Genomic DNA, 27,298 nt, shown 5'->3' on the forward strand with positions numbered 1-27,298 from the left:
TAGCGTGGCCTTTCCTGCCCACTACGGCACATAGTGTGTGTGACAGTCTCCATTGAGGGAGCAGCTGTTCCCAGCATATCCCTTTGTCATAGAGATGACAATTCTGTTGCATTTTTAGCAGCGGTTATTTCAGCTTGTCTGACTAAAAAGAGCCAAGCGGCTCTTCAGATTGTTCTTGTCGCTTTAATCCATACGTAATAATTTCTTATGCAACATTATGTAAAATATGACTTACAATGAGAAAAATAGAGCAAAACAAGAAAGAAGAAAGGAAAATGAAACATAATAGGAAAAAAAATAAAATAAAAAGCCCCACGACCCTTAAGAGGATAAGCGGTGCAGAAAATGGATGGATGAAATTTAAAGGAAAAATGAGAAAAAAAGAAGAAAGACATAATAAATAACGGAGCTTGGATCGGGATCGATAAAGGAAACAGGGGAGCAGGTGGAACCGGATCTTCTCAAGATGGTTCCCGGAAAGGCTCATCTTCACCGACTCAGTAACAAGTGTCACTTGCCCAGCAGTTGACCGTCCAGAGCTCGGGCAGGAACTGGGGTCGGAAAAGGGGAGAGCTTTAACCCCATCCTCCGGGCTAAGGTCCTGTCCAAGATGTTGGCCTCAGCGCCATAGTCAACTAGGGCGGACAGGGACTGTGTGGAACCTGAACTAAGAAGGTGCACCTGGAGCACTGGTCTTCCTGTCCTGGAATGGGCCAAGCTCAGTCGGATTCCTCCAAACGTCAGGTAAGCTCCCCCTTTTCACGGGCATGATGAGACCTGGTGTCCTTGCCCGCCACAGTGTAGACAAAGGCCCTCAGACGGACGTCGCTGGCGTTCCAATACCGACAATGACGCACGAACCACCTCCATAGCCTCCAGTGGATCTTGTTTGTTGGATAGTGGGTGGTGGCTGGGATGCAGAGGTGGTGCCAACTCCTCCGGAGATCAGGGAACTAGAAGACACTGGCGACCCCACTCATGGCTTAGCCCCTGGACCCAAAGATCGATGCAGGCCGTCAGAGCGATCGCATCATCGAGATTAGCAGGCGGCACGTGGGACACAAGTTCATCCTTCAGGTAATCGACCAGGCTGTGGAGGTAGGCGTCAACCAGTTGCTGCGGCTGGCCAGTGTACGGAAGTCAATGGAGTAGTCGACGATGGTGCGCTGTCCCTGCCAGAGGCTCATGAGGGTTCAGCCGATGATGACCCCGTGTCAAAGACTTTTATCATCTCCTGGGCTGCAGATCAAATACAGTTGGTACTAAAAAGCCCAGGTCTGAGCAGGATCGCGACTGAACCTCTCTGAAGAGCCGACTTAAGGCTCAGCGAAACCCAAGTCTCTGGGCTGGACGGGCTTGGTAAGCGGCAGCTGACGGGCAAGGAGCCCCAGGAATGCAGCCAGCCGTTGCTGCTGGCACTGAAGAAGGTGTTGTTGCTGCCGAACAAGCCAAAGAATGGCGGAGATGTCCGCCAGACCTCATGCTCAGTCCGCTGTAAACAATGCAGGACGGAGGGAGTTTCCTTCTATCCTCGATCAGCGCTTGTGGCAGCGTTTACTGAGTCCATTCTTGGTAAGTCCGTACTGTCACACCCGGAACATGCATTGGACCCAAATGTGAAACGTTTCACACAATGCTTTATTAAGGGATCGGAGCGTGGATCGGGGATCGATACAGGAAACAGGGGACGGAATCAGGCAGGATAGGGCAGCCGGAACAGGAGAACAGAGCTTGGATCGGGGATCCATACAGGAAACAGGGGACAAAATCAGGCAGGATACGGGTAGCCGGGACAGGAGAACGGAGCTTGGATCGGGGATCGATACAGGAAAAAGGTCGGGATCAAAATGGGAGCCAGAGTCATTTTTTTCTCTGACTGTGGCTATGGGATTTCTGGGATTGGCGGTTCTGCTCCTCACAATTTGGAGCTTTAATTTTGCAATGATGATTAGAATTATTATCTTACAGTAAAGTAGTCATTTGTAAAAAAAAAAAAAAAAAAAAACAAGGTTAAAGACAATTGTTTAAATAGTAATTTTATTTGTTAAAGAAATACTTGACCTTGTAAAAAGTGTTTGTTTTGGGGTATTGGTGTATAATAGAGTATTTAATTGAATAACAATTAAAAAAAGGTTTCTACCTCACATATTAGTTTTATTTTCAATCTACTGTCTTCCCCTTCTTCATCTACCTATTAATTCCACTTTACCAGTTCAAGTCACACCACATCAAAGGTAAATTAAATGATGTTTTTACTTTACATGTATACAGTGGGACCTCGCTACTTCGCAGTTCGACGTTCACGGCTTCAGAGCTTCGCGATCTGTAAGGGTTAGACACATTTTTATTTTTTTTATTCAAGGGGCGTCGCCAACTTCGCAGATTTTTACTTTTTGCGAATCCCCTCGGCCGACGACCCTAGCACGGCGCGCCGTTCTCGTTTCCCGGCGCGCGGTTTCGGTGCGGCTTCCGCTTCACCGCCCCCCCTAACCCCACAGGTCCCCCCTTGTAGAGCCATCGTGGCCCGGGCGGGAGACGCCGGGCGCCGGCCTCCTTGTTGAGCGCCCGACCCGCTCGGCTTGTCACGGTGTCGTGCGTATCGCGCTCGAAAGTACCCGCGTCGCGGGTTAGGGGCTCGCTCGCGGGAGCGACCAAACGGCACCCGCGGTGCGGCGCAAGTATAAACCCTGTCGTGAATTTGTCTCCGATCGTCCCGGGCGGACGTAAAATCGCCCAGCTGTACGACTCTTAGCGGTGGATCACTCGGCTCGTGCGTTGATGAAGAACGCAGCTAGCTGCGAGGACTAATGTGATTTGCAGCTGCGATTGGCTGGCAACCAGTTCAGGGTGTCCCCTGCCCACTGCCCGGAGATGGCTGGGATGGGCTCCGCCCCCCTGGGACCCTAATAATGATAAGCGGTGCAGATAATGAGATGAGATGAGATTTTTTTTTTTTTTTTTTTGAAGGGGCGTCGCTACTTCGCAGATTTTCACTTTTTGCGGGTGGTTTTGGTCCCCATTAACCACGATAACCGAGGTCCCACTGTATTTATTACAAATGCTTTTATTCTTAAGTAGTATTGACTACATTCATTGTTATTTTGTTGTTTTAATCTGCGGCACCGACAGTTCAGAACATATTAGCTACACATTACTTCACATTCGTTTTTCTTACTACACTATTTCTGCGTCACAAATTTTGCCTATCGTAGGTTGTTTTTGGAACGTAATGCCTGGAATAAATCAGGGTTCACTGCAAATTTCTCACCACTAACAACACTGACCCAAATAAGAACGGTAAACCGCTTTCCAACAATGGCTTTAACTGAGATATACAATCAAACTTCCCTTCAATAACATAATTTTTTCCCTCTGTTAGGTTGCATGCTGTGTGCTTTGTACCTATGAGGAAAATGGACCTGGAAGCCGACTGGCCGTAGATTTGCTCCAAGAATTTCGGTTTGAAGGTGATCATGCCCATGAAGCCGTTTACCGCCACCAGGTAGGTGAGGATCATCAGAGTGTAGATGCTATTCCTGAATAGCCTCTTCAAGGATGGAATGAAATCTAAGAAATTAGCAAAACAAAATTGTATTTCTACTTTATGACCTATAAGAACCAAATTGAGTTTGAATATGGTGTAATAATGAAATATGTCACTGCCATGATTGTATAATGTCTTTTTTTTAACGTCTTTATTATATTTTTATTATATTTATTATTTTTTATTATATTTTTTTTTTATTATAATCATATAACTTTATTTGTTCAACCTTTGATTATCCAACATTTCTGTTATTTCACTATTTACTTAAATGTCCATGGATTGTACCAGTTGATGATCGAATAAGCTTATATGCCAAATATCTCCTGGTCTTTAAACTTGGCCCTCTTCCTTCGTCTATCTTTTCAAATACTTTTAGGTACCGTATTTTCCGCACTATAAGGCGCACCTAAAAGCCTTTATTTTTTTTAAAAGCTGACCATGTGCCCTATAATACAGTGCGCCTTATGGATCAATATTAAGTCGCAAAGTCTAAACTAAAGCAAGTAGCCGCCGACTAGATTTTCCCCCGAAGGCGAAGTTGTCCGCGGTGTATGCTGGGATTTATATACCAGCGTTTCATTTCCTAACCAATGGTTCAATCATCATTTGAATCAGTCACTATTGGCTAAAGTTATTCGTAGGTAAAGAGGGTGGATCCTTTTTATCATTTACAGGCTCGCATAGGCTAAAGGGGCGAAACAAAGCCTGCAATTGGCCGAAAAAGATGAATGTGAATCACAGGTTGGGTTGCACTACGGCATAGAGAAAACATGTTTTACTATTCTGTATTTGTAAATATTTTACTCTCCTGGATTTACTACACTCACGGTATTAAGAAGACCATGGTTACGTGAAGGCTGCAAGAGAACTTAGGTGAGCTATGCGGTTTTATATTTTCCCTGTATCTTGTTTTAGAACGATCTTGATGAGTTTATTTTTAAACTAAATTCAATTCAAAGTGTTTTTGTCATATGCACAGTAAAGAACCCCGTTTCCCTGCACAATAAAATTCTTACTTTGCTGTCCACTCAAATGCCAGCAAAAAATAAAATGGAAACTAAGAAATGTTTGTTTGGTGACATCGTACCGACACCGCATCCACACGTGTCTACGACACGTATTTGCTTCTTTGCAAGCTTTCGGAATGTTAAGGGGGTAATAAGTTTGACTGAGCTATCTGACTGTTTTGTCAACGTTCCCATTGTAGCGTCTTATAATCCGGTACGCCTTATGTATGGAAAATATAGGACCAAAAACTATTTTTTGAGGGTGCGCCCTATAACCTGGTGCGCCTTATATTGTGGAAAATAAGGCACCTTTGGCCATCTCCCGAAACGTAACTTCTTTCTCTTCAGGATCCTGTTCATGTAGGAAGTTCTGCTCGTCATCTGTGCCAGGTTCTCGACCTTTGCCTTGGTTCTTCTCTGTCCCTTGCTTGGGAAGCGATTTTGGCAGGAACCAGAAGGGAATACTAGAGAGGAGGATAATAGTTCCAGTGGCGATGAAGCCCAGCCACCAGGCCCCGACCCATCGGGAGTCCTTGTAGTTGATGGTCACGCTATCTGTCAATCCAAAGAAGAAGTTACAAAAGGTTAAGTTGTTCTTAAGCATCTTTATTTAACATGCAATATCCTTCGCTGAATTTGGACTGTGGTAAAAGTTTCACTTGGTTGACATTAATCCACCCAAATGGGATAAAAGTAGCGATTTCTCAATAAGGATATTTGAGGCTAAAATTATTTTATATGGAACCAATGTCAATTGGATATTCTTAAACATAGATTGAAAAAAAAGAAAACGAACTAAAATAATCAGCTTGAGCAATGTTTTCTTTCGAAGAGTCATGCTTTACCCCATTAGCATATGAAATGCTAAGCTAGCATTAGCACAAGTGAGCAGCTGCATCAATAACAGCCTAGTAGCACATCCGTACAGTCTTTTTATTGTGACTGTGGACTTTGATCACTTAGTTTAACATGTTTGTACTCACAATATTTCAGTCACGACCATTACAAGCAGAACAACCAAATGCGTAACATTTCACACAATGCTTTATTAAGTGATCAGGGAAGTCAAGCCGAGAGATAAAGACAGCGATCTGGTGCTCGCTGGGAAGTATGAGCGGGAGGCCCTCGCGAACGAAGCATGGTCGGAGATCGGAACATGTCGGGGGTCCGGGACGGGAAACTAGAGCGTAGTTAGAGATCGGAACAAGTTGGTTTGCCGGGACGAGCGGGCAGCCAGGGATCGGGGATCGATACAGCAAAAAGAATCAGGATACGAGTAGCCGAGACAGGAGAACGGAGCTTGGATCGGGGATCGATACAGGAAACGGAATCAGGATACGGTCAGCCAGGAAAGAAGAATGGATCTTAGATCGGGGATCCATACAGGAAACGGAATCAGGATACGGGTAGCAGAGACACGAGAACTGAGCTTGGATTGGGGATTGATACAGCAAACAGAATCAGGATACAGGTAGACGGGACAGAAGAACGGAGTTTGGATCGGGGATAGATACAGGAAACAGGTCAGGATCAAACAGGAGCCAGAGTCAAAAGTTCTTGCCATGCATGCGCTGAGGTTCGCGGACGGACTGACTAGGAGTGAATGAGAATGACGTGCTTAAATAGGAGGAGGACTAACTAGGGAACGAGTGGCACCTGTAGCTGAAAGGGTGAGCGCAGGTGAGGGCAGTTGAAAAATCATGACATTTCACCTACAAATCGAGCAAAGTCCTCAATTGACACATCCCATTTGAAATGCAGGACAAGTTATTTATCAAGCATGCTACGGTTCTCTTTTGATATAGCCATTGTCCAGTCACTGGAGTTTCCTTTAATCCTCGAGGAATGATGACAAGCAATTGAAACCTACCGTTTCTTTCTAAAGTACTCTAAAAAGTAGTGGCACAGCAGCTGAATGATTTCATATCCGAGAACAATCTTTTTGAATCAATGCAATCAGGATTCAGGGCTAACCACTCTACTGAGACAGCTACAAGGTAACCAATGATCTCCTACGGGCAATGGACTCTGGCGCTTCATCACTTTTGCTGCTGCTGGACCTTAGTGCTGCTTTTGGCACAGTGGACCATAATATCTTACTAGAAGGGTTGGAAACATGGATTGGTATCTCAGGAACCGTCCTCTTATGGTTCAGATCCTACCTCTCAGTTAGGACGCACTGTGTTAAATATGGCGAAATTACATCTGAGCCCTTTAGTGTTACCTGTGGTGTTCCACAGGGTTCAGTGCTTGGCCCCCTTCTTTTCAGCATTTACATGCTTCCATTAGGTGATATTATTCGCAAGTATAATATCAGTTTCCATTGTTACACAGTTGACACTCAACTATATCTCCCGATGGAGGAATCTGCCACACTAAACTGTGCAAATTTGGAGGCTTGCCTTACTGAGATAAAAGAGGTGATGTCACTCAATTTCTTGCGTCTTAACTCTGAAAAGACCGAAATGTTAGTTATTGGTCCAACTAAATGCCGCGACTTATTCTCTAAAACTGCTGTGAACATTGACAAATGTCACATCACACAAAGTGACTCACTTAAAAATTTAGTTGTCACATTTGACCCCGATCTGTCATTTAAAACACATGTGAAGAAAATTACTTGAACCGCTTTCTTCCATCTTCGTAACATTGCTAAAATTTGTCCTATACTGTCTCAGTCCGATGCGGAGATTATAATTCATGCGTTTGTTACCTCCCGTCTTGATTACTGTAATGCACTACTCTCCGGTCCTCGATGACCAGACTCAAGAGTCTTCAGCTGGTACAAAATGCCGCAGTGGGGCTTTTAACTGGGACAAAAACGTCCGACCACATCACCCCAATTTTGGCTAACCTGCATTGGCTCCCTGTTAGCCTAAGATGTGATTTCAAGGTTCTCTTATTATCATACAAAATCATACATGGACTTTCCTCCACATATCTTTCAGATCTGATTTTCCCCTATGTCCCGGCCCGAAGCCTTCGTTCTGAGAGCGCCGGTCTTCTGGCAATAAGTGTTCCGCAGGTTCGAGAGCGTTCTCCATCCGGGCACCGGTGTTGTGGAATGCTCTTCCCCCTGAGATCCGATCTCCAACCTCACTGGAAATGTTTAAATCTAAGCTTAAAACTCACTTCTACTCTATAGCACATGAAAAACCTAAACTGTCTATGTGTAATAACCTGTGAAGCCCTTTGAGACTGTTTGTGATTAAGGGCTATACAAATAAATTTAACTTGACTTGACTTGACTTGAAATTTGATCCGTTACTGATGCAACATGTGTGTCGCAATGTGGCCATGGGATGGCTCTTGACTTCCCTGTTTGGCCCATACAATCGCATAAATAGTTTGCTAACACATCACAGACTACGGTTAAGCTAGTCAAGAAATAACCTATTTCTTCCAACAGATGAAGCTGAAACTGTATGATCAGGCCATGTTGTACAACCAAATACTTTTTCCTGGTTGACCCACTGAATAAACCTACAAAATGTGAGTAATGTAACGAAATTGTTTTTTTAAACTTGAAAAAAATCCTGTAAAATAACGAACGCATGCGGGCAATGCAGACTGTCCTTTATTAAATTAGCCAATTCCTTAAAATTAGAAAAAAATAAACAAGTGTTATCGGAAACCTGGCAGCACTTAACTTAATTTGGACATAAACGATAAGGATTGTGTTGCCACTCACATGACTGATGTTGCTAACAGTGGTTTTAAACACTGCTCAAATATTTAGGAGATGCGCCGACCCAAGAAAAATTAAATTGATCATCGAGTGTGAATGCACACCTAAATTGACGAATCCAATGTCCACATAGATCTTCGCGAGGAATGATCCCATCATGTAGCCAAACATCGGCCCCAGGATTCCCACTGTATGTATGCAGGCTGGCGGATTAAGGAAAGCATAAACACAAAATATTATGGGTTAAGTACCGTATTTGTCAGACTATAAGGCGCACTGAATTATAAGGCGCACCATTCAAAACAATATTGTATGACAGTATTGTGTGTTTACAGATAAGGCACATAAAATGAAAACTACTGCAAGAACTACAGTTGCATTAAATTAAATATCGGATTTTTTTTTAAATCATTTTATTGAACAAAATTATTATGATATGGAAACCAGTACTACCTGTTTCATGTGGGGGAGCAAACTGAAAAAAAAAAACCCATCCTGGAGAGGGATGGGCACTGCCAGGCTGTACTTGCCCAAGGCACACAACTGGAAGTGGTGCCCCTACGACCAGAAGTGGTTAATGAATCTGTGCACCTCTTCATTGGTTCTTCCCTCTCCAATCAACTCTTTAACCAAAGAACGCCGTTCTTCGGAGCAGTGTCTTGAACGATCCATTTTCCTCAAATGTGTGTTCATTCTGTTCTGGCTTCCCTATCCTTAGGCACCACAAGGTTCACTCCTGATTGACACCTGCTTTTGCTTTTTCTTTCATGAAATTGTTTAACTCAGTGATTGGTTGTCATTTCTATTTTTTTAACACACCAGTTTGAACTATTTTCCCATTTGCAAAGCCTTCAGGAATGTGCCTATTATACTGGGTTTTGTTTGTTTTCTGAGAATCTAGTGCACCTACTGGTAACTTGACTGGCATGGACAAATAAAAAATATACTTGAAAACTTGGTACATTGTTGTTAGTCACGTTGCACTGCTCATATTTTGCCCAGCGCAGTCTGCACCAAAGGTTAATATGTTGGTATCCCGTTTGCAGTATTTTGTGACATTTTTACAAAATAACTTTGCTTTGAATCTATTATTTAAAACAAAAAATGAAGGTCAAATGAACCTCAACACTCTTAAGTGACTGCGGGAGGGAGACAAATTTCAAGTGGTGTATTTATATTTCTTTGGGACATAATTATTATTTCGTAGATTTTATCAAATGATCTACGTCACAAAGCGAAATAAGATGCACTGAAGATTTAACTTTTGTCTGGAGAGCTGGTTTGGCGGTTTTGTGGAATTTTGTCTTAAAATATATGTTGTGGTTCTCTCTCAAAAAACTGTTTTTCATGGCTTTTTGGGTCAAAAAGGTTCCTGACCCCTGCTATGAACTTATCACAAACCCAAGTAGAAAGGTGTGTTCTTTTCTTTGGAAAAGTCATCCAGGTAAGAAACTCCGAGGGGCATGATAGGGGTCTCGCCGATCCCTCGCAGCATGTTCCCCACGAACACATAGACCCACATCGATGACCGAGCGTTTTTCTCACAATCTAGGGAGAGGTGTTAGTATTATGGTCATTATTTTAGTATTATGTGCTACTATCCCATGAAAAAGTATTTTTCCTCTTCCTGATTTCTGTGTTTTTGCGTATGTATCACACACAAATAAATGTAATCCGTAAACCAAACTTGATATCACACAAATAAAAAACCAAAGATACACAACAAGCAGTTTTGAATAGTTGATTCAATTTATTAGGGACATAAATAATCAAAACCTATCTGGCCTTATGTGAAAAATAAATTGAGCAATGAACCTAATAGTGAATTGGGCCACCAACTGAGTGATAACAGAAGTCAAATGTTTACAATAATTGGTAATGAGACTTTCACAACACTTGGAGGAACTTTAGCCAACTCTACTTTGCAAAATTGTTTTAAATTTGTCACATTTGGAGGGTTTCTAGCATGAACTGCCAGATGCCACAGAATCTCAATTGGATTTAAATCCAGACTTGACTTGGCCACTCCAGAACTTTCATTTTGTTTTTGGGAGCCATTCAGAAGTGGACTTGCTGGTGTGTTTTTGGACCATTGTCCTCCTGCATTATTCAAGTCAAGTCAAGTCACATTTATTTATATAGCCCTTAATCACAAAAATGACTCAAAAGACTGCACAGGATTACAATTACAAAATTGCACAATTACCTGATCTTAAACCAGCAAGGGGTCTTGAGTTTAGGGCACAAAAAGGTTGGCCGCACGTTCTCCTTCAGATCTTATGGTAAACAACAGAATTTTCTACTGCATCATCCAAAGCAGGCTGTCCCTGTCCTTAGGCAGAAAAGCAGCCCCTGAGCATCAGACTGCCACCACCAGGCTTTACTGAGATTCAGATTCAGATTCAGATTCAGATTTAGATTCAGATTCAGATTCACTTTATTGTCATTCTATCACACGTGTATACAGAACGAAATGTCGATACATCTGACCCGCACAGTTTCCTTGAATGTACAGATATAAATAAAATGTTGTATTGAGTTGGAGTATTGAAGTACTAATAATATACTAAATAATTATGGCTATGTATAGTATTATACAATAGTGCAAAGAGAGCAAGAGTAGCAGCTAAACAGATGTGCAAAATGGGCAGTCAGGTTAACAAGTAACTGTACAGTAACAATAACACTGTAGTAGGATTAGTGCAGAGGAGAACATCCTAGTGGTGCAAAAAAACAAAACAGACAAACAGATGTACAGATTAGCAGCAGTGTAGACTTACTATGTGTGTGATTGGCCATTTAACAGTCTAATGGCCAGGGGGACAAAACTATTGCAGAACCTGGTGGTCCTGCACCGCACACTGCAGTACCTCTTCCCAGAGGCTAGCAGTGTGAACAGTCCATGATGGGGGTGAGAGGGGTCCCTAATGATGTTATTGGCTCGGGATAGGCAGCGCTTCTGGCCAATGTCCTGAATGGAGGGGAGAGAAGTCCCGATGATTTTCTCTGCTGTCCTTATCACCCTCCTCACACTACCCCAGTCCGAGGTACTGCAGCCTCCACACCACACAGAGATACAGCTGGTCAGGATGCTCTCTATGGTGCCCCTGTAGAATGTGATGAGGGTGGGTGGGGGCAGGTGGGCTCTCCCCATCTTCCACAGGAAGTACAGGCGCTGTTGTGCCCTCTTCACCAGTGATGCAGTGTTCACGGTCCAGGTGAGTTTGTTTGTAATGTGCACCACTAGGAACTTGGTGCTGCTGACAACCTCCACAGCCTTGTTGTTGATGAGAAGTGGGGCATGGTTGGGCTGGTTTTTCCTGAAGTTGATGATGATCTCTCTAGTTTTGTCAACATTCAGGACCAAGCTGTTGTCTCTGCACCAGCCCACCAACTGCTCCACCTCCTCTCTGTAGGCCAGGTCGTCGTCTTCCCTGATGAGGCCCACCACTGTTGTGTCGTCCGCAAACTTCACGATGTGGTTTGTGGCTGACCTGGGGACGCAGTCATGTGTCCTCAGGGTGAACAGCAGGGGGCTCAGGACACAGCCTTGGGGGGAGCCCGTGCTGAGGGTGATGACATCGGAGATGTTCTGACCAATCCGCACTGACTGGGGTCTGTCAGTGAGGAAGTCCAGCAGCCAGTTTCGCAGTTGAAGCCTAGGAGTCTCAGTTTGTCTACCAGGTGTTGTGGGATGATGGTGTTGAATGCTGGACTGAAGTCCAGGAACAGCATCCGCACATGGGTGTTCTTCTCCTCTAGGTGTGTCAGGCTCAGGTGAAGCGCAGAGGAGATGGCATCCCCGGAGGAGCGGTTTGTCCGGTAGGCAAACTGAAAGGGGTCGAGTGAGGAGGGGAGACTGGAGGTGATGTGCTCTTTAACCAGTCTCTCAAAGCACTTCATTATGATGGGAGTCGGTGCAACGGGCCGGTAATCGTTCAATGATGAGATCTGGGGATTCTTTGGCACTGGGATGATGGTGGCAATCTTGAAGCATGATGGTACCGTGGCTTGGTCTAGCGAGGTGTTTAAAATGTCTGTTAGGACACAAGCCAGCTGATCGGCACACTCCCTAAGGACCCGCCCTGGAATGGAGGGGGGCGAGGGGCTGCTGTGTATGCTCCTCTGATATTTGTGTAGGCCAAATCCAATGTGTTCCTACCTCTTGTAGCAAAGTCGACATGCTGGTGGAAATGCGGGAGAACTGTTTTCATGTTGGCCTGGTTAAAGTCCCCCGCAGCAATAAAAATGCATTCGGTGTAAGCATGCTGCAGTTCACTCACAGTTCGGTAGAGAACGTCCATTGCCTCATTTGTATTAGCGCTGGGGGGCACGTACACGGCAGTAATCATAGTAGCGCTAAACTCCCTCGGGAGGTAGAAGGGTCTGCAAATCACCGTCAAAAGTTCAATGTCCCGTGAACAGTGATTCAAGATTATCTTAGCATTTTTACACCAGTTGTTGTTGGTATAAATGCATAGTCCGCCACCCCTGCTCTTACAGGTGAGTTGGCCGCTCCTATCAGCGCGTAATGCAGTTTGCCCCTCAATGCTAACAGCGTCATCCGGGATAGATGAGTTTAGCCATGTCTCCGTCAGAATTATAGCGCAGCAGTTCGTCATCTCGCGGTTCGATGTAAGTTCCACTTGTAAATGGTCCAGTTTGTTGTCCAGAGAGCGAACGTTGGAGAGGAAAATGGAATGGGAGAGGCGTTTTGAAGGGTTTAGCCTTTAGCCTAGCTGTTAGCCCGGCCCTACAACCTCAATTCCTCCTCCAGGCACACCGCCTTCTCTTGCCACTCTGCTTCGCTGCTTTGTAGGCCACTGGGTCTTGTTGACGTAGCATTTCGAGGCTAAGTAAACACTCCAGAGTAGTCGTAGCAACGAGCGCTTGATTTCTGGATGATCGCATATCCAGCAAAAACCTGCGATCGCATATTAATCTGCAGTTAGAGTTGACTTTGTTCGCTGTCGAAAACTGAGTCGAAGACTGGGTTTTATGACCAAAATGTAAGAAACTGTAGCGAGCCGATGCAGCCGCAGCCATACAGGGCGCCGCCATCTTGGATTACTTTTGGCATCATGTTCTTTTTGTCAAAGGCTGTGCCATTTTTACGCCAAACATAGCAGGCTAAACACCTTCCAAAAATGTCAATTTTTGACTCATAATTCCACAAAATGATTATTCAAAAGGCTTGAGAATAATCAAGATGCTTTTTGGCATATGTGAGATGACTCTTGGTGTAATTTTGTGACAGCAGTATTTTTTACCTAGGAACACTCACAGGGAAGCCATTTTTGGCCAGTGTCTTTCTTGTAGTAGAGTTCTAAACACTGACAATAACTGAGGCAAGCGAGGCAGGCATTTCCTTGGATGTTTTTAAGGTTCTTTTTAAACTTCCTGGATGAGCCCTTGTCTCATTCTTGGAGTAATGTTACTTGGTTCACCACCCCTTGGAAGTTTTGCCACTGCTCTGAGTTTTCTTTGTTCATGGATAATGGCTCTGACAGTGGTTCACTGGAGCGCTACAGCCTTGTGAATGGCTTTGTGACCCTTTCCGGGATGACAGATATAAATTGCTTTTTCTAATTTCTTATGGAGTTTCTTTGGATCATGGCATGCCAATTTTGTTCTTTAGATTTTGTAGCCTACTTTATTTTTTACTACAGATTCAATTTAGGTGATTTCTTGATTAAACAGGTGGTGGCAAGCAATTTTGGGGGTGGCTAGTCACAGTGACTTTGTGATTAAACAAGGGGGTGCAATTACTGTTCACATAAGGCGCATTGGATTTGATTATTTGCGCCTTCATAAATGGAATCAACAGTTCAAAACTGCATTTTGTATTTATTTGGGTGGTCTCTTTTTACAATTGAAATTGGTTTGGTGATCTAAATCTCCTGCGAGTGATGAATATGCAAAAAACACAAAAATCAGGAATGGGGCAAATACTTCCATACCTGCTCGAGATGCCAAATCAAGCGTGTCCTCCATGTTAGTCAAACTGTGGTTGGACGAACATGGCGGAATGTTCTCGGTGCTATTTACATCTGTACTTTGACGCATGCTGGTTTCGTATTTATACCTGCAAAAAGCAAGCAAATCATATCTTTACAGCAGACATGTCTAAAGTAGGGCCCAGGAGCTAGTTACATCCCGTGATCAAATTTTTACTGGCCGGGGATTCTGTTATAAAATTAATAATATGTGGCCCGGCAGTAATGTTGACCGCAACATAAAATAAATCTGTAAAAAAAAGAAATTAACCATTTTAGCAGATGATGGCAGGAGCCCTTTGGCCACCTTGCCTTCGGCTTCCTGTGAAAGTTTTAGCCCACCGTATTATCGACATGGGGACTTTAAATAAAATACCGTATTTTCACGACTATAAGGCGCACCGGGTTGTAAGGCTAACCCCCTAAAATAGATTTTTTTTCTCATTCTTTTCCCCATACATAGGGTGCACCAGACTATAAGGTGGGAACGTGAACAAAACAGTCTGATAGTTCAGTCATACTTTTTAACCCCTTAACATTTCGATGGCTCGCAAAGAAGCATATACGTGTCTCAGACACGTACGGTCACGGTGTCTGTACAATGTCACCAATCACTTAAATGTGCCATTTCACATATAATTAGAAAGGTTAAACTCTTGTGATTCAACAAATGCCAACCATTTCTTAATTTCTATTTTCTTTTTCGCTGACAACTGTATGGACAGCAAAGTAAGAACTTCATTGTGCAGGGAAACGTGGTTCTTTACTGTGCATATGACAATAAACACTTTGAATTGATTTGAATTTAAAAATAGACTCATCCCAGAAACATCAAGATCAATCTAAAACAAGATACTGGGAAAATATAAAGCCGTGGTAGCTCACGTTCAATAATAATACGCAACCAAGGTCCTCTTACATCCGTGAGTGTTGTATATCCAACCGTGTGAAATATTTACACTCTCCAAAATACACAATAATGCCGACAAATAAAAGAAGAAATCCGCCGGGAAGCATCTGCATCGATGGTTGTTGCTAGCTGTCTGTTTAGCCCCATAATTTCTGTTTACAAATACAGACTAGTAAAAAAATATTGTCTCCAGGCCATAGAGCAACCTAACATGTGATTCACATTAATCTTTTTTGGCCAATTGCAGGCTTTGTTTTGCCCAGCTTTAGCCTATGCGAGCCTGTAAATGCTAAAAAGGACCAACCTCCTTTACCTCCAAATAACTTTAGTCGATAGTGACCGATTCAAATGATGATTGACACATTGGTTAGGAAATGAAATGCCTGTATACATATCCCAGGATACACCGTGGACTACTTTGCCTACAGGCGAAAATCTAGTCAGTGGCTGCTTGCCTTAGTTGCGAGACCTTGCGACTCAATATTGATCCACATACAAGGCGCACTGTATTATAAGGCGCATGGTCAGCTTTGAAAAAAAATAAGGCTTTTAGGTGCGCCATATAGTCGTGAAAATACGGTACCTACAACCCTAACCCTATTAAAAAAAAAAAAAAGTTGACTGTGAGGACTGCCGCTTCTAGTGAAAGTATTTTTTTCACCGAAATCTGAAACAACTGTGTCTGCCTAATTTGCCATGAGACTGTCAGACAAAACATGCTGACTACAAAAAGATAACTGGTAACAAACACGGTGAAAAGGTAAGGAAACTGGAAGCTGTTTTATCAGCACAGCAGCACTTTTTCACAAGACCCTGCCACAAAAAAAAATAAAAAATACAAAGTTGAGCTACAGGTCACTACGCTAATTGCCAAGCCCTGAAAACCTTTTAGGGACAGTAAATGACAGCCCTCACACATTTTAAGCTTACCAAATTTTGTCCACTTTCTGAAGAGCACCTGAACATTACGCCTACAGGTATTCAGGTTTAATGCACAATCCAGTTAATAGCGTATTTTCTGGAGTGTAATGCGCAATTAAGAATCCTGAATTTGCCAGAAAATTAAATGTTTGCTTTATAGACTTGAAAGTATGAGAACTCCTTTTTCTAGCCTAAATCTGGTTTGCCGACTACTAGGTGACTGCGCAAGTATTTCATACTTGGTTCCACATTTTTTTCAAATAAACTGAACTATTGAAGGATGTCCTCTGTAATAGTGCTTTTTATGCCTACATATAGCAACGGCAATAAATCAGTTTTCTAATGTAGATTGTAGGTCCAACTGAAAAAAAAAACAATCGGCAACAAATGATTATCAAATTAGTGTTATTTCTGTGTTATAAGATGCACAGAATTATAAAGTAAGGCGGACCTCCACAAAAAACTGCCTTTCGTCAAATATTTTTTAAACATAAGGAAGATCAGGACTATAACTGGCATAAAAAGGAAACATCGCAAAATATTATCTAATTCAATTTAATTTCTAGAATCTGCACAGTAGCATTAAACCGAAACAAAAAAAAAAACGATACCGAGATAGAGGCTACCGCGGCGAACTTGTTTGACATGATTGATTTTTTATACTGGGTGGTACCCATAATTGACAAATTTGCATTTTTCCGTACAGATTTTCTTGTACGTCGTAAACGTCTTAAAATGCATAATAAACGTACTTTGTACGGCAAAAACGTACAGGTTGACAGGTATGAATTTGGGAAAGTTTGTACTCACGGGCCTTGCAGAAAATGCGGTAAACTAATGACAAAGGAGCCGGCAGCCATGATCAAGCAGCCGATAGCGATCAGTCTGGGTCGATGGAGCCTGGCCCCGAAGTAGCTCACAAAGGTGATCACGAGCAAGTTGCCTTCCAAACAAGAGGAAAGCATTTAGGTTAAGATCATCATTTTACCATTTAAAAAACAGAAAGAACTCAACTGACCAATTTCAAAGCTGCCATCGATGACCCCAATGAGGGAGCTGGGTATGTCAAAGCGCCGTTCGATTTGGGTGATTGAGCTCTTCATGTATGCACCACCAAAAGCTTTAGCAAAGTATACGTATGCCATCGACGCCAGAAAGAGCTGCGAAGGAAGAAATATTCCAAATGAAATTCAAAACAGTTTTTTTTTCTATTCTAAAAAGAAAAATAATTGATTGTTAGTTTATAGGTCTGGTGCCTAAGTTGAAAACCTAAGCCTGTAATCATGACTTTTGGTCGGAAGATAGCAGCAGAGTAACACATGTTATGCCTTTATTTTTTGAAAACGCTTGAATAAACTTGCCCTTTTTCATCGGGTGTCATGGAAAATAAAGCATCAAGGTTTTTTGAACTCGGTTCACCTTTAGAGAACTATTTTTACTTTCAACTTTTAAAGGACACCTCATACTACACACCCCACCTTCAAGTATATTACACCCCTGTTGATAAATACAATTCTAAAAATCCAACTAAGCAAAGTTATCTAACATTTTTTCTCACTTTTGGTTAATTTCCCTTCGGGGATGAATAAAGTATCTATCTATCTATCTATCTATCTATCTATCTATCTATCTATCTATCTATCTATCTATCTATCTATCTATCTATCTATCTATCTATCTATCTATCTATCTATCTATCTATCTATCTATCTATCTATCTATCTATCTATCTATCTATCTATCTATCTATCTATCTATCTATCTATCTATCTATCTATCTATCTATCTATCTATCTATCGATCTATCTACCTTGGTCATATCCCTCAAGAGGGGTGACCAACAGCAAGACAAACACATACAATAACAAAGAAAATAAAAGGCAAAAAAATGCAAAAACCACACACAAATATTTTTGGACCACGGCCAACCCAAATGCCCAAACACCCAAACAAGTTAGGCACTTCGACACCTAAGTTGCTTTCGTCCCTCAAGATGAAACGGGACACAAGAAAGCGGCCATGTCACTTGGGTCAGGGTGACACAACACAATATTTTGTTCAACAGCAGGGCCCGCCAGCTTTCACTGGTTTACCCCTGCCGCATCATACAGGTGCCTTGCCCATCCCTTAGAACACGCCCAAACATCCCACTATCCTTTTACAACACCTCTCGACTCATTCCTATCACCAACAATAGCTCTTGCTTTCACTAGATTTAGACCTCTTTCCTGCAGTGCACTCATAACACCATCCATCCACGTCAATCGCGGCCTTCCTCTTGGTCTCCTTCCATTGACTTCTGCTCTGTAGATCCTCTTCAACATTTCGCTTCTCATCCATCCTCTCCATGTGTCCAAACCGACTGAGTACTCTCTTATCAACACGCTTGCTCAGTTCCAAGACTACTCCAGTTCTTTCTCTCACAATTTCTTCTCAATCTATCTAATCTTGTCACTCCTAACATACTCCTCAAACACTTCATCTCAAAAACATTTAATTACCTTCTTAAATCTGCGTTCAAGCTCCAAGTCTCTGCACCATATAACACAGTCGGCACAATCACACTCTCATACAGACCCCTCTTAACATCCAAACTCATACTCTTGCTGCTCATCACTCTCCGAAGAGCACCCAAAACCTTGCTTCCTTGATTCACTCTGTGCAATACTTCGCACTCCATTCCACCAACTGCAGCCACATCACAACCCAAGTACCTAAAGCTTTCAACTTCTACCAGCACCTGTCCATGCAACCTTATTTCTAACGCCATACCCACTTCATCACGTGAACACTTCATCACCGTACTCTTCCCAACATTCACACATAACTTACGCATATCACATACTCTTCCAAACTCCGTTACCAACCGTCTCAATGTTTCCTCAGAATCAGCCACAAGCGCTGTGTCACTTTTAGTTTAATTGTCCTATTTTACCAGCATCTCTTAGAATAATATGTCAAACCAGAAACAAAAATTTACCAAGACCAAATTGATCAGAGTTCTCTCATTTTAATTTGAATTTAGGCAAACTTATTATCCATAATGATAACCGGAATTTATATCATTTAAATATATATATATATTTTTTTTTTGTAAAATATACTGTAATCCCTCGTCTAGCATGTTTAATAGACCGCAAGTCTCTGGGATATCAGAAAATCGGAAAAATGGCGCCCTCCGTTTTTAACATGCACTCTGCCAGGTCCTGCTCGCACCATTGGTCCACTTGGGATAATGAATCACAGCTGCACAGGTACTGTTCATTATAGGCGTAAAGAATGGTAAAAATAGGTTTATGACACAAAGTTGCTCTTTCTGACCCCTCACTCAACAATAGTCAACTGAGGATAATGCATCGTGGCTGCAGGGGTGCTGTTGATTTTAGAATAGAATAGAATAGAATAGAATATACCTTTATTGTCATTGTTACAAAATGGGTTAACATATTGTGACAACGAAATTGGGCATGACACTCCAGTTTTACATTCACAGTGAGGTATGAGCCAAGAAGATAAAGGAACAGAGAAGATAAGGTTATAAAACAAGGGGGATATAGTTATATAGGCTATAGTTATAATTTACATGGTATTTACACAAGAAATGTCGGCATGTGGGATGTTACATACAGTGTTGTCGTGATACCGTTGGTATCGTAAGGGTTGTGCAATATTGCATTTGGTGCAAAGTCATCATAGTGCAAAAAATAGTCAGCATATGCATTGGTGCAAACATAGACAACATAGTGCAGAAAAAAGGAAATGGTCAAACATTGTGCAAGGTGAGCAGTAAACGTAGTGCAGTCGACATGTGCAAGAACATAGACATTAGTACCATTATATTCGTATGAGGTAGTGTTGGCACAAGTTTTCAGGTTTTTTGTGCTGTGTCTGTTTTGAGCAGTGAACAAACATAGTGCAGACAGCATGTACGTGAGTACCATTTTACATTCGTGTGAGGTAGTTTTTTGCAACAGTTTTCAGTTTTTTTGTGCGGTGTCTGTTTAGGGTGGTAATGGCTGTGGGGAAGAAACTGTCTCTGAGTCTGTTTGTTTTTGCTTTGTGTGACCTGTAGCGCTTGCCGGAAGGCAGCAGGTCGAAGAGGTGGTGGCCGGGGTGAGAAAAGTCCATGATGATGTTTTCTGCTCTGCTGAGGTAGCGAGAGCAGGCAATGTCCTCCAGACTGGGCAGAGAGCAGCCGACGATTCTCTGGGCTGTTTTGATGATCCGCCACACAACACAAATTTGCTCTCTCGGCCCCAGCTCTCAGTTACAGTTGATTGTAGATAAGTCAGTGCAGTTCATTTTAGGCAGGCAACCTTGGCACTCTTCAGCCGTCCTAACAGAAAAACAAATAACCTCAGGCAGACACCTGCTCTCAGACTAGTCAAACAAGGATAATGCCGTCCTACCTGCTCAGGAGCCTTCACCCTAGCTGAGAAGGCGTTCTTACTCTTTCTAGAAATATAGATTACGGTTTAAGCCTTCCATGACAGTGAACATTAGTGCAGGCCAGGTCACAGATGATAAGCGAGCCTGTAACCACAGGTGTGAAGTCTGTAATGCTCAAGCTAACTAGTGCTATGCTAGACTTATGCAAATCACATAGCTATTGTAGTTTAGAGCGTTCCATTGCCTGCACCACACCCCCTGATATTTTTCTACTGTTATTCATTCTGTTACTCAATCCGTCTAAATTATTCCTGTGGTGTGTAATCCACCATTCGAGGCACAAGATCCGGGCCAGGCAGAAAATTCGTGCGGAGGTTAACACTAAGGTTATCACTTACCACTAAGGTTCAAAATTCGGTACAGGGTTCATGACCTTATTAGTGATCACAATCTTAACCTAATTGGCCTTTGTGAGACCTGGTTGAAATCAAATAAGTTTGAATCACTAGGTGAGGTTTCTCCGACCTAACTTTACAAGTTCACATTTGGCATGATTGTGCAAGAAAAGTGGTGATGTTGCTCTTACATTGGAAAAAAACTCTACTGTTTCTAAACTGAAGTACTTGTTATGAGGTCCTCTATGTCACCAACAATTAATTTAGTAGTTGTGTATCGCCCACCTGGACCATATTTAATTTTTTTGGATGAATTTTCGGAACTCTTAACTGACCTAGGGGGCGGCAGTAGCTCAGGAGGTAGAGCGATCGTTTTAGGATTAAGGGATCCCAGTTCGAATCCCGGCTTGTCCGTGTTACATGCCGAAGTGTCCTTGGGTAAGACACTGAACCCCCAATACCCCCAATAAGCAGGTTAGCGCCTTACATGGCTGCACAGATCACGGCCTCTATTGGGAAATGTGAAGCACAAATGTAAAGCGCTTTGGGAAGTCATTGACTTGAAAAGCGCTGTATAAATGCAGATCATTTCACCTAGTAACTTATGCTGACAAAGTTATGATTGTTGGTGGTTTTATTGTTCACATAAACACCCCATCTAATCCTCTTACGGTTGATTTTAAGTCGCTGATTCATACTTTTGGTTTTATCTAAAAAGTTGACATGCCATCTCAAAAAGATGTGAATACACTAGAGCCTGTTCTGACCTTGGGCGAGGTAGCCTCAAATGTTTAAGGTTACCGTATACCAATGCTTGCTCTGATCACTATTCTGTTAAGTGTCTAGTGCTGTTTAATGTTTACTGTGATAAAGAAAATTTTGGTTTTAGTAGCCTAGTATCCGTCCTGCAACGTTATCAGCTCTAATAGAACTATTACCTGCACCACCTGCGGCCTTCCCTTCGTATATTTGTCTCTTTTGCGCCTCTACAGCATACATTTTGACCAAAGAAGCAGGCACCCTGGTTTACTGAAGAAATCAGGTAACTCAAAAAATGTTGCAGAAAACCTGAATGACAATGGGGCACTCTTGACATTTTCAGACTGGTCTGGAGTGACAGTTTGCTAAATTATAAAGTGACTCTGGCGTCAGCTAAAGCATTGTTTTTCGCTAAGATTATTGCTGTACATTAAAATATTCCAAATTTTTGGTTCGATAAATTGGGACACTTACTAGACAGCAACTAAACCCTAATAGTTCTACCAATGCTGCCCATGACTTTATGGTATTTTTTAAACAAGAGATTCAACTCACCCTGAATGAAATTTTATATGGACATTCTGCAACCTCATCCTACTTTAAAGATACCGAAGTTTTAGATCACGTCGGTGTCGGCGGTTGTTCAGAAACGTCCAGTTTAAATGATTTTTTTCCCTTTATACTGTAGTCTTACACGGATGGTCAGTCGGGCCAAACGAACTACTCGCCTGCCTGACCCTTTTCTGGCTTTACTGGTGAAAGATTTGTTTGGGATTTAGGACCTTCAGTTTTAGATATTATTAATATATCGCTCTCCTCGGGTATTGATCCGATAGCCTTCAAGTCATCTGCTGTCATTAAACAAGTGCTTACGCAACCTTACCTTGCCCCAAAAAGCCGATGTAATTATAGGCCAGTGTCAAATCTACCATTTTTTTTTTCTAAATTACTTGAAAAGGTTGCTGCATAGAACTCAGAGCGAATCACTATTGAGACAGTCCTCGCTAAAGTAACCAATGATCTCTTATAGATCCCGGTGCCTCGTCAATGCTACTGCTAATGGATCTCAGTGTGGTTTTTTAATACTGTGGACCACAACATATGGAAAATTGATCGGTATCTCAGCAATCATACTCTTGTGGTTTAGGTCCTATCTGTCGGACAGGACGAAATGTGTTAACTACGGCAACTCTAGAAATTTTGATGCCCCTTGTGGCTTTCCACAGGGCTCTGTACTTGGCCCCTTCTTTTTAGTATTTTTACAAGCTTCCGCTTGACATTATCCACAAGGATAATATTAGTTTCAATTGCGATGCAGATGACACTCAACTGTATCTGCCACCGGAGACAACTGCTCAGTAAAGTTGTAGAAATTTGGAGACCTGCCTTACTGAGATACAAAGATGGATGTCACTTATTTTTTTGCGCCTTAACCCAGAAGAAAAAACGAAATGGTGATTGCTGGTTCAGCTCATTGTCGTGATTTGTTCTCAAACACTGCTCAGAACCTCAACAAATATAATATCTCCTATAGTGACTCAGTCAACAGATAATCTGTTGTTTCAGTTACATGAGAAAAATATTACAAGATCAGCTTTCTTCCACCTGCATGATATTGCAAAGATTCACCCGATGCTGTCTCAATCAGATGCTGAGATTATAATTCATGCACTTATTAGTTTTCCGCTTTATTACTGTAATGTATTGCTTTCTGGTCTCACGGTGTCTAGCATGAAAAGTTTTCAGCTGGTTCAAAATGCGGCAGTGAGACTTCTGACTATGACAAGAAAGTTTGACTATATCATTCCTATATTAGCTAACTTGCACTGGCTCCCAGTCCGCTTAAGATGTGACCTTAAGGTTCTCTTAACCCTGTTCCTATTCACTCTATATACATCGGACTTTAAGTACAACTCTGAGTCCTGCCATGTGCAAAAGTTTGCCGACGACACTGCGATCGTGGGATGTATCAGAAACGGGCAGGAGGAGGAGTACAGGAAATTGATTCAGGACTTTGTCCGATGGAGCGACGCAAACCACCTGCACCTAAACACCACCAAGACCAGAGAGATGGTGGTGGACTTCAGGAGAACCAGAACTCACCCGGTTCCTGTAACCATCAAGGGAGAATGGGTAGAATTTGTCCAGACCTACAAATACCTGGGTGTGCAGCTGGACAACAAACTGGACTGGACTGCCAACACAGAAGCTCTATGTAGGAAAGGGCAAAGCCGACTTTACTTCCTCAGAAGGCTGGCCTCCTTCAACATCTGCAAAAAGCTCCTGAAAATATTCTATGAGACAGTAGTGGCAAGCGCCCTCTTCTATGCGGCAGCGTGTTGGGGAGGCAGCGTCAAGAAGAAGGATGCCTCTCGTCTCAATAAACTGGCTAGGAAAGCGAGCTCTGTTGTGGGCAAAGAGCTGGACAGCCTAACAACAGTAGCTGAGAGACGAGCACTGAAAAAGCTGAGGTCAATCATGGACAATCCATCGCATCCACTACACAGCATTATCTCCAGACAGAAGAGCAGTTTCAGCGACAGACTGCTGTCACTGTCTTGTACTACGGACAGACTGAAGAGATCTTTTCTTCCTCATGCCATGAGGCTCTTTAACTCCACCCGGCAGAGTAAAGGCCCACATTAAACCACACCACCTACATTGGATATTACCGAATCTTACTGCAATATGTATTCTGTGTAGCACTATTTAGTTACTCTATATAACACGCTACAGTGGGCATTTGCACGTCACACTGGGTATTTGTATATTGTATTCTTTTGACTTTATTATTGTACTGTTCTCAGCTCAGGGATGCTGCTGGAAATGTGAATTTCCCTTCGGGGATGAATAAAGTATCTATCTATCTATCTATCTATCTATCTATCTATCTATCTATCTATCTATCTATCTATCTATCTATCTATCTATCTAAATAAATAAGAAGAAAAAGAGGGTGGATATCAAAGGAGAAGGAAAGAAAGGGAGTGATATAAAGAAAGTGAGATAGAACAACAGAAAGATAAATAGAAGGTTTTCACCATAATCAGAAGTGTGAAGCACATTGTAAAGTACCTTGGGAGGTATTCAGTGACTTGAAAAGTTCCATATAAATGCAGACCATTTACAACATTCTATTTTTCGGAAATAGTCCTGTATGTTTAACGCGATACTTTCTTCTACACATGGGAATAACCAGCCTGTCATGATTACTGATGTGACTCAGCTGTGCCCGCTCCTTTGGCGCCAACTGCCGCGGGCTCTGATCGGCTCCCGATCAGTATTTGTACCCAGTCCTGTCTGTCCTTTTTTGTCAGTCCGTCTGCGAACCTCAGTTAGCACTAGGCAAGCCTTTTTCAACCCTGACTCTACTTGTCCCGCTTTTTGCTCCCATCTGTTCCCCGGCTTCGACATGATTTTGATCCTGACCACGTGTAGTATATCCGTAGTATTTCTGTCGTATTTTTATAGATCTACTGTACTTTTATTTTGTAGTATTTCTAAAGTAGTATTCAATAGTCATATTGCACTTTTTTGTAGTATTCCTACAGTAGTATTTTATAATAATACTGTACTTTTATAATGTAGTATTTCTACAGTTGTATTGTTATGGTATTACTCAACTTTTGTTTTTAGTATTTCTACAGTAGTATTTCTATAATAATATTTTATCTTTATTTTGTAGTATTTATATAGTAGTATTTTCATACAATTACTGTACGTTTATTTTGTAACATTTCTACATTAGTAGTCTCTATAGTCTTTTTTTACTTGTAGTTTGTAGTATTTATACAGTAGTGTCTTTGAAGTATTTTCATAGTATATTTTTGTAGTATCTTTGTAGTATTTTTGAAGTATTTCCATACTAGTATATTTTTAATAATTTATAAATATGTATTTAATATTTCTGCAGTAGTATTTTTGTAGTATCCCTATAACATTTTTTTTCTATTCAGAATGGGGGCAAATATGTGAGACCCTGTTTATAAGCACTAAATTTGCTTTTCATTTTTGTATTAATTTTGTACTATTTTTGTTGCTGAGACACAAAGGGACAAAGTTAGTACCAGAAAAATTTAGTTATTACTAGTACTATAGTGATAAATATCGTCATTATATTTTCACAATTTTGGTTTGGCGGGCCGTAGTTTGTGATCTGGATTCTCAGCACCCCAAAGCTCTCAACCTAAAATCGACACTGCTTTCACGCATTGTTCAAACGTCTTTGCACTGACCTTGAGCTTGGAGCAGCAAGCATCACGCGTCTTGATGGACTCCACACTCATGACGTTGCTTCTTTTTTTCAGCAAACTACGCAATAACATTTTTTTTAAAACAGCTGAGTCCACATTTTTTCTTTGAAATACAAAATAAACCACCTACCTATGAAGCAGAAATGGTGCTAAAAAGGGGTTGCAGGGATGTGAAAAAGAGAACTTGTCGACCGGGCAGGACTTTGAGTCCAGCCTTATCACAAACAAACTACAACATCACCTGTAATCAGTAACCGGAGAGCTCGTGTGCGCTTGTTGATCGCGTTGATAAAAAATACGTGCTACCTGGTTAAGGTCCAGCCCAGGAAGACCAAGCAAACAAAAGATTTCCCCAAGATCCCTCAGCCACCATGAGAACATCACTGGCAAGTACACAGCACAAAAAACAGCAACAGCATGAAGCCCACGTGTGGCTTTTAGCTTTACTCTTTTTTATTGTTGTGGCTTTTCAAACTCAAGGGCCTTCCTCCCCCAGAGAAGCATTTTGTAAGGCCTGGTGTTCCCCCTTGCTCCCCCCTTGGGGATCAAAGTCTTCCTGCTCTATTGATTGTCAAACAATGGCTTTCTCTTACTTAATGTGATCATGCTACTGTGCATACAGTGGAGGATTCATAAAATGTTGATTGGAGAGATTATTTTGTAATGAATTGCTGTCAGAGATTACATTTAATCACCAAAACAATTGTAAAGATTGGGATTTTTTTAGATGAAGTCATAATTTGAAAAATATATAATAACTACTTATAGAATACTAACCACAAATACATATCATATGCATATATATATATATATATATATATATATATATATATATATATGTATATATATATATATATATATATATATATATATATATATATATATATATATATATATATATATATATATATATATATATTGTTTTTTATTTAATCATTTATTTTATTTTATTATTTTCTTTTAACTTACAAAAATGTACTAACATGTTTATCTCTAATCTCGTGCACAAAATTGTTATCAATGACAATAAAGACAACTGATTTTAATTGTAATTCGTACGATGTCTGGAAGCTGTTGCTATGGCAACAAATGGTGTAGAATTATATCTAACTGGTTCGGAATTTGTCCATTGATTTATTAATTTTTTTAACATTTGCAATGGTAGTTTTTGTCCACTAGATGACAGCAGGTAATAATGGAAGATTTGAGACATGGAGACTGGAGAATGGAGACATTTGTTTTGAAAGATATCACTGTGAAGCTTAAAAATTTATATAGCGCTTTTCAAGTCAATGACTTCCCAAAGCGCTTTACAATGTGCTCCACATTTCCCAATAACGGCCTTGCAGCCATGTAAGGCGCTAACCTGCTTATTGGGGGTATTAGGGGTTCAGTGTCTTACCCAAGGACACTTCAACATGTAACAAGGACGA

The 27,298-nt window shown here is 41.6% G+C and overlaps 1 protein-coding gene across 3 annotated transcripts in view; it reads right to left on the minus strand.

Moving 5' to 3' along the window:
- LOC148357417 (solute carrier organic anion transporter family member 1C1-like) overlaps positions 1-26,330 on the minus strand; it is a 47,398-nt gene extending 21,068 nt beyond the window's left edge. The window contains exons 1-10 of one of the 3 annotated variants that reach the window (XM_088346831.1): positions 26,172-26,330; positions 25,996-26,094; positions 25,848-25,923; positions 17,088-17,229; positions 16,880-17,012; positions 14,203-14,327; positions 9,644-9,790; positions 8,347-8,445; positions 4,864-5,109; positions 3,403-3,567 (exon numbers count right to left, since the gene is read on the minus strand). In XM_088346831.1, coding sequence (XP_088202957.1) covers positions 3,403-3,567; positions 4,864-5,109; positions 8,347-8,445; positions 9,644-9,790; positions 14,203-14,327; positions 16,880-17,012; positions 17,088-17,229; positions 25,848-25,898 — 1,108 coding nt within the window. In that variant the 5' untranslated portion in view covers positions 25,899-25,923; positions 25,996-26,094; positions 26,172-26,330. Of the gene's footprint in view, positions 1-3,402; positions 3,568-4,863; positions 5,110-8,346; positions 8,446-9,643; positions 9,791-14,202; positions 14,328-16,879; positions 17,013-17,087; positions 17,230-25,847; positions 25,924-25,995 lie in introns of all 3 variants that reach the window. The other 2 variants (XM_088346832.1, XM_088346833.1) reach the window with 2 other exon arrangements.
- Between the last annotated feature and the right edge of the window lie 968 nt (positions 26,331-27,298).

The sequence above is a fragment of the Urocampus carinirostris genome, chromosome 11, assembly GCF_059441175.1.
Source record: "Urocampus carinirostris isolate Australia breed hairy pipefish chromosome 11, RoL_Ucar_1.0, whole genome shotgun sequence".
In the NCBI taxonomy this organism is placed as follows: domain Eukaryota; kingdom Metazoa; phylum Chordata; class Actinopteri; order Syngnathiformes; family Syngnathidae; genus Urocampus; species Urocampus carinirostris.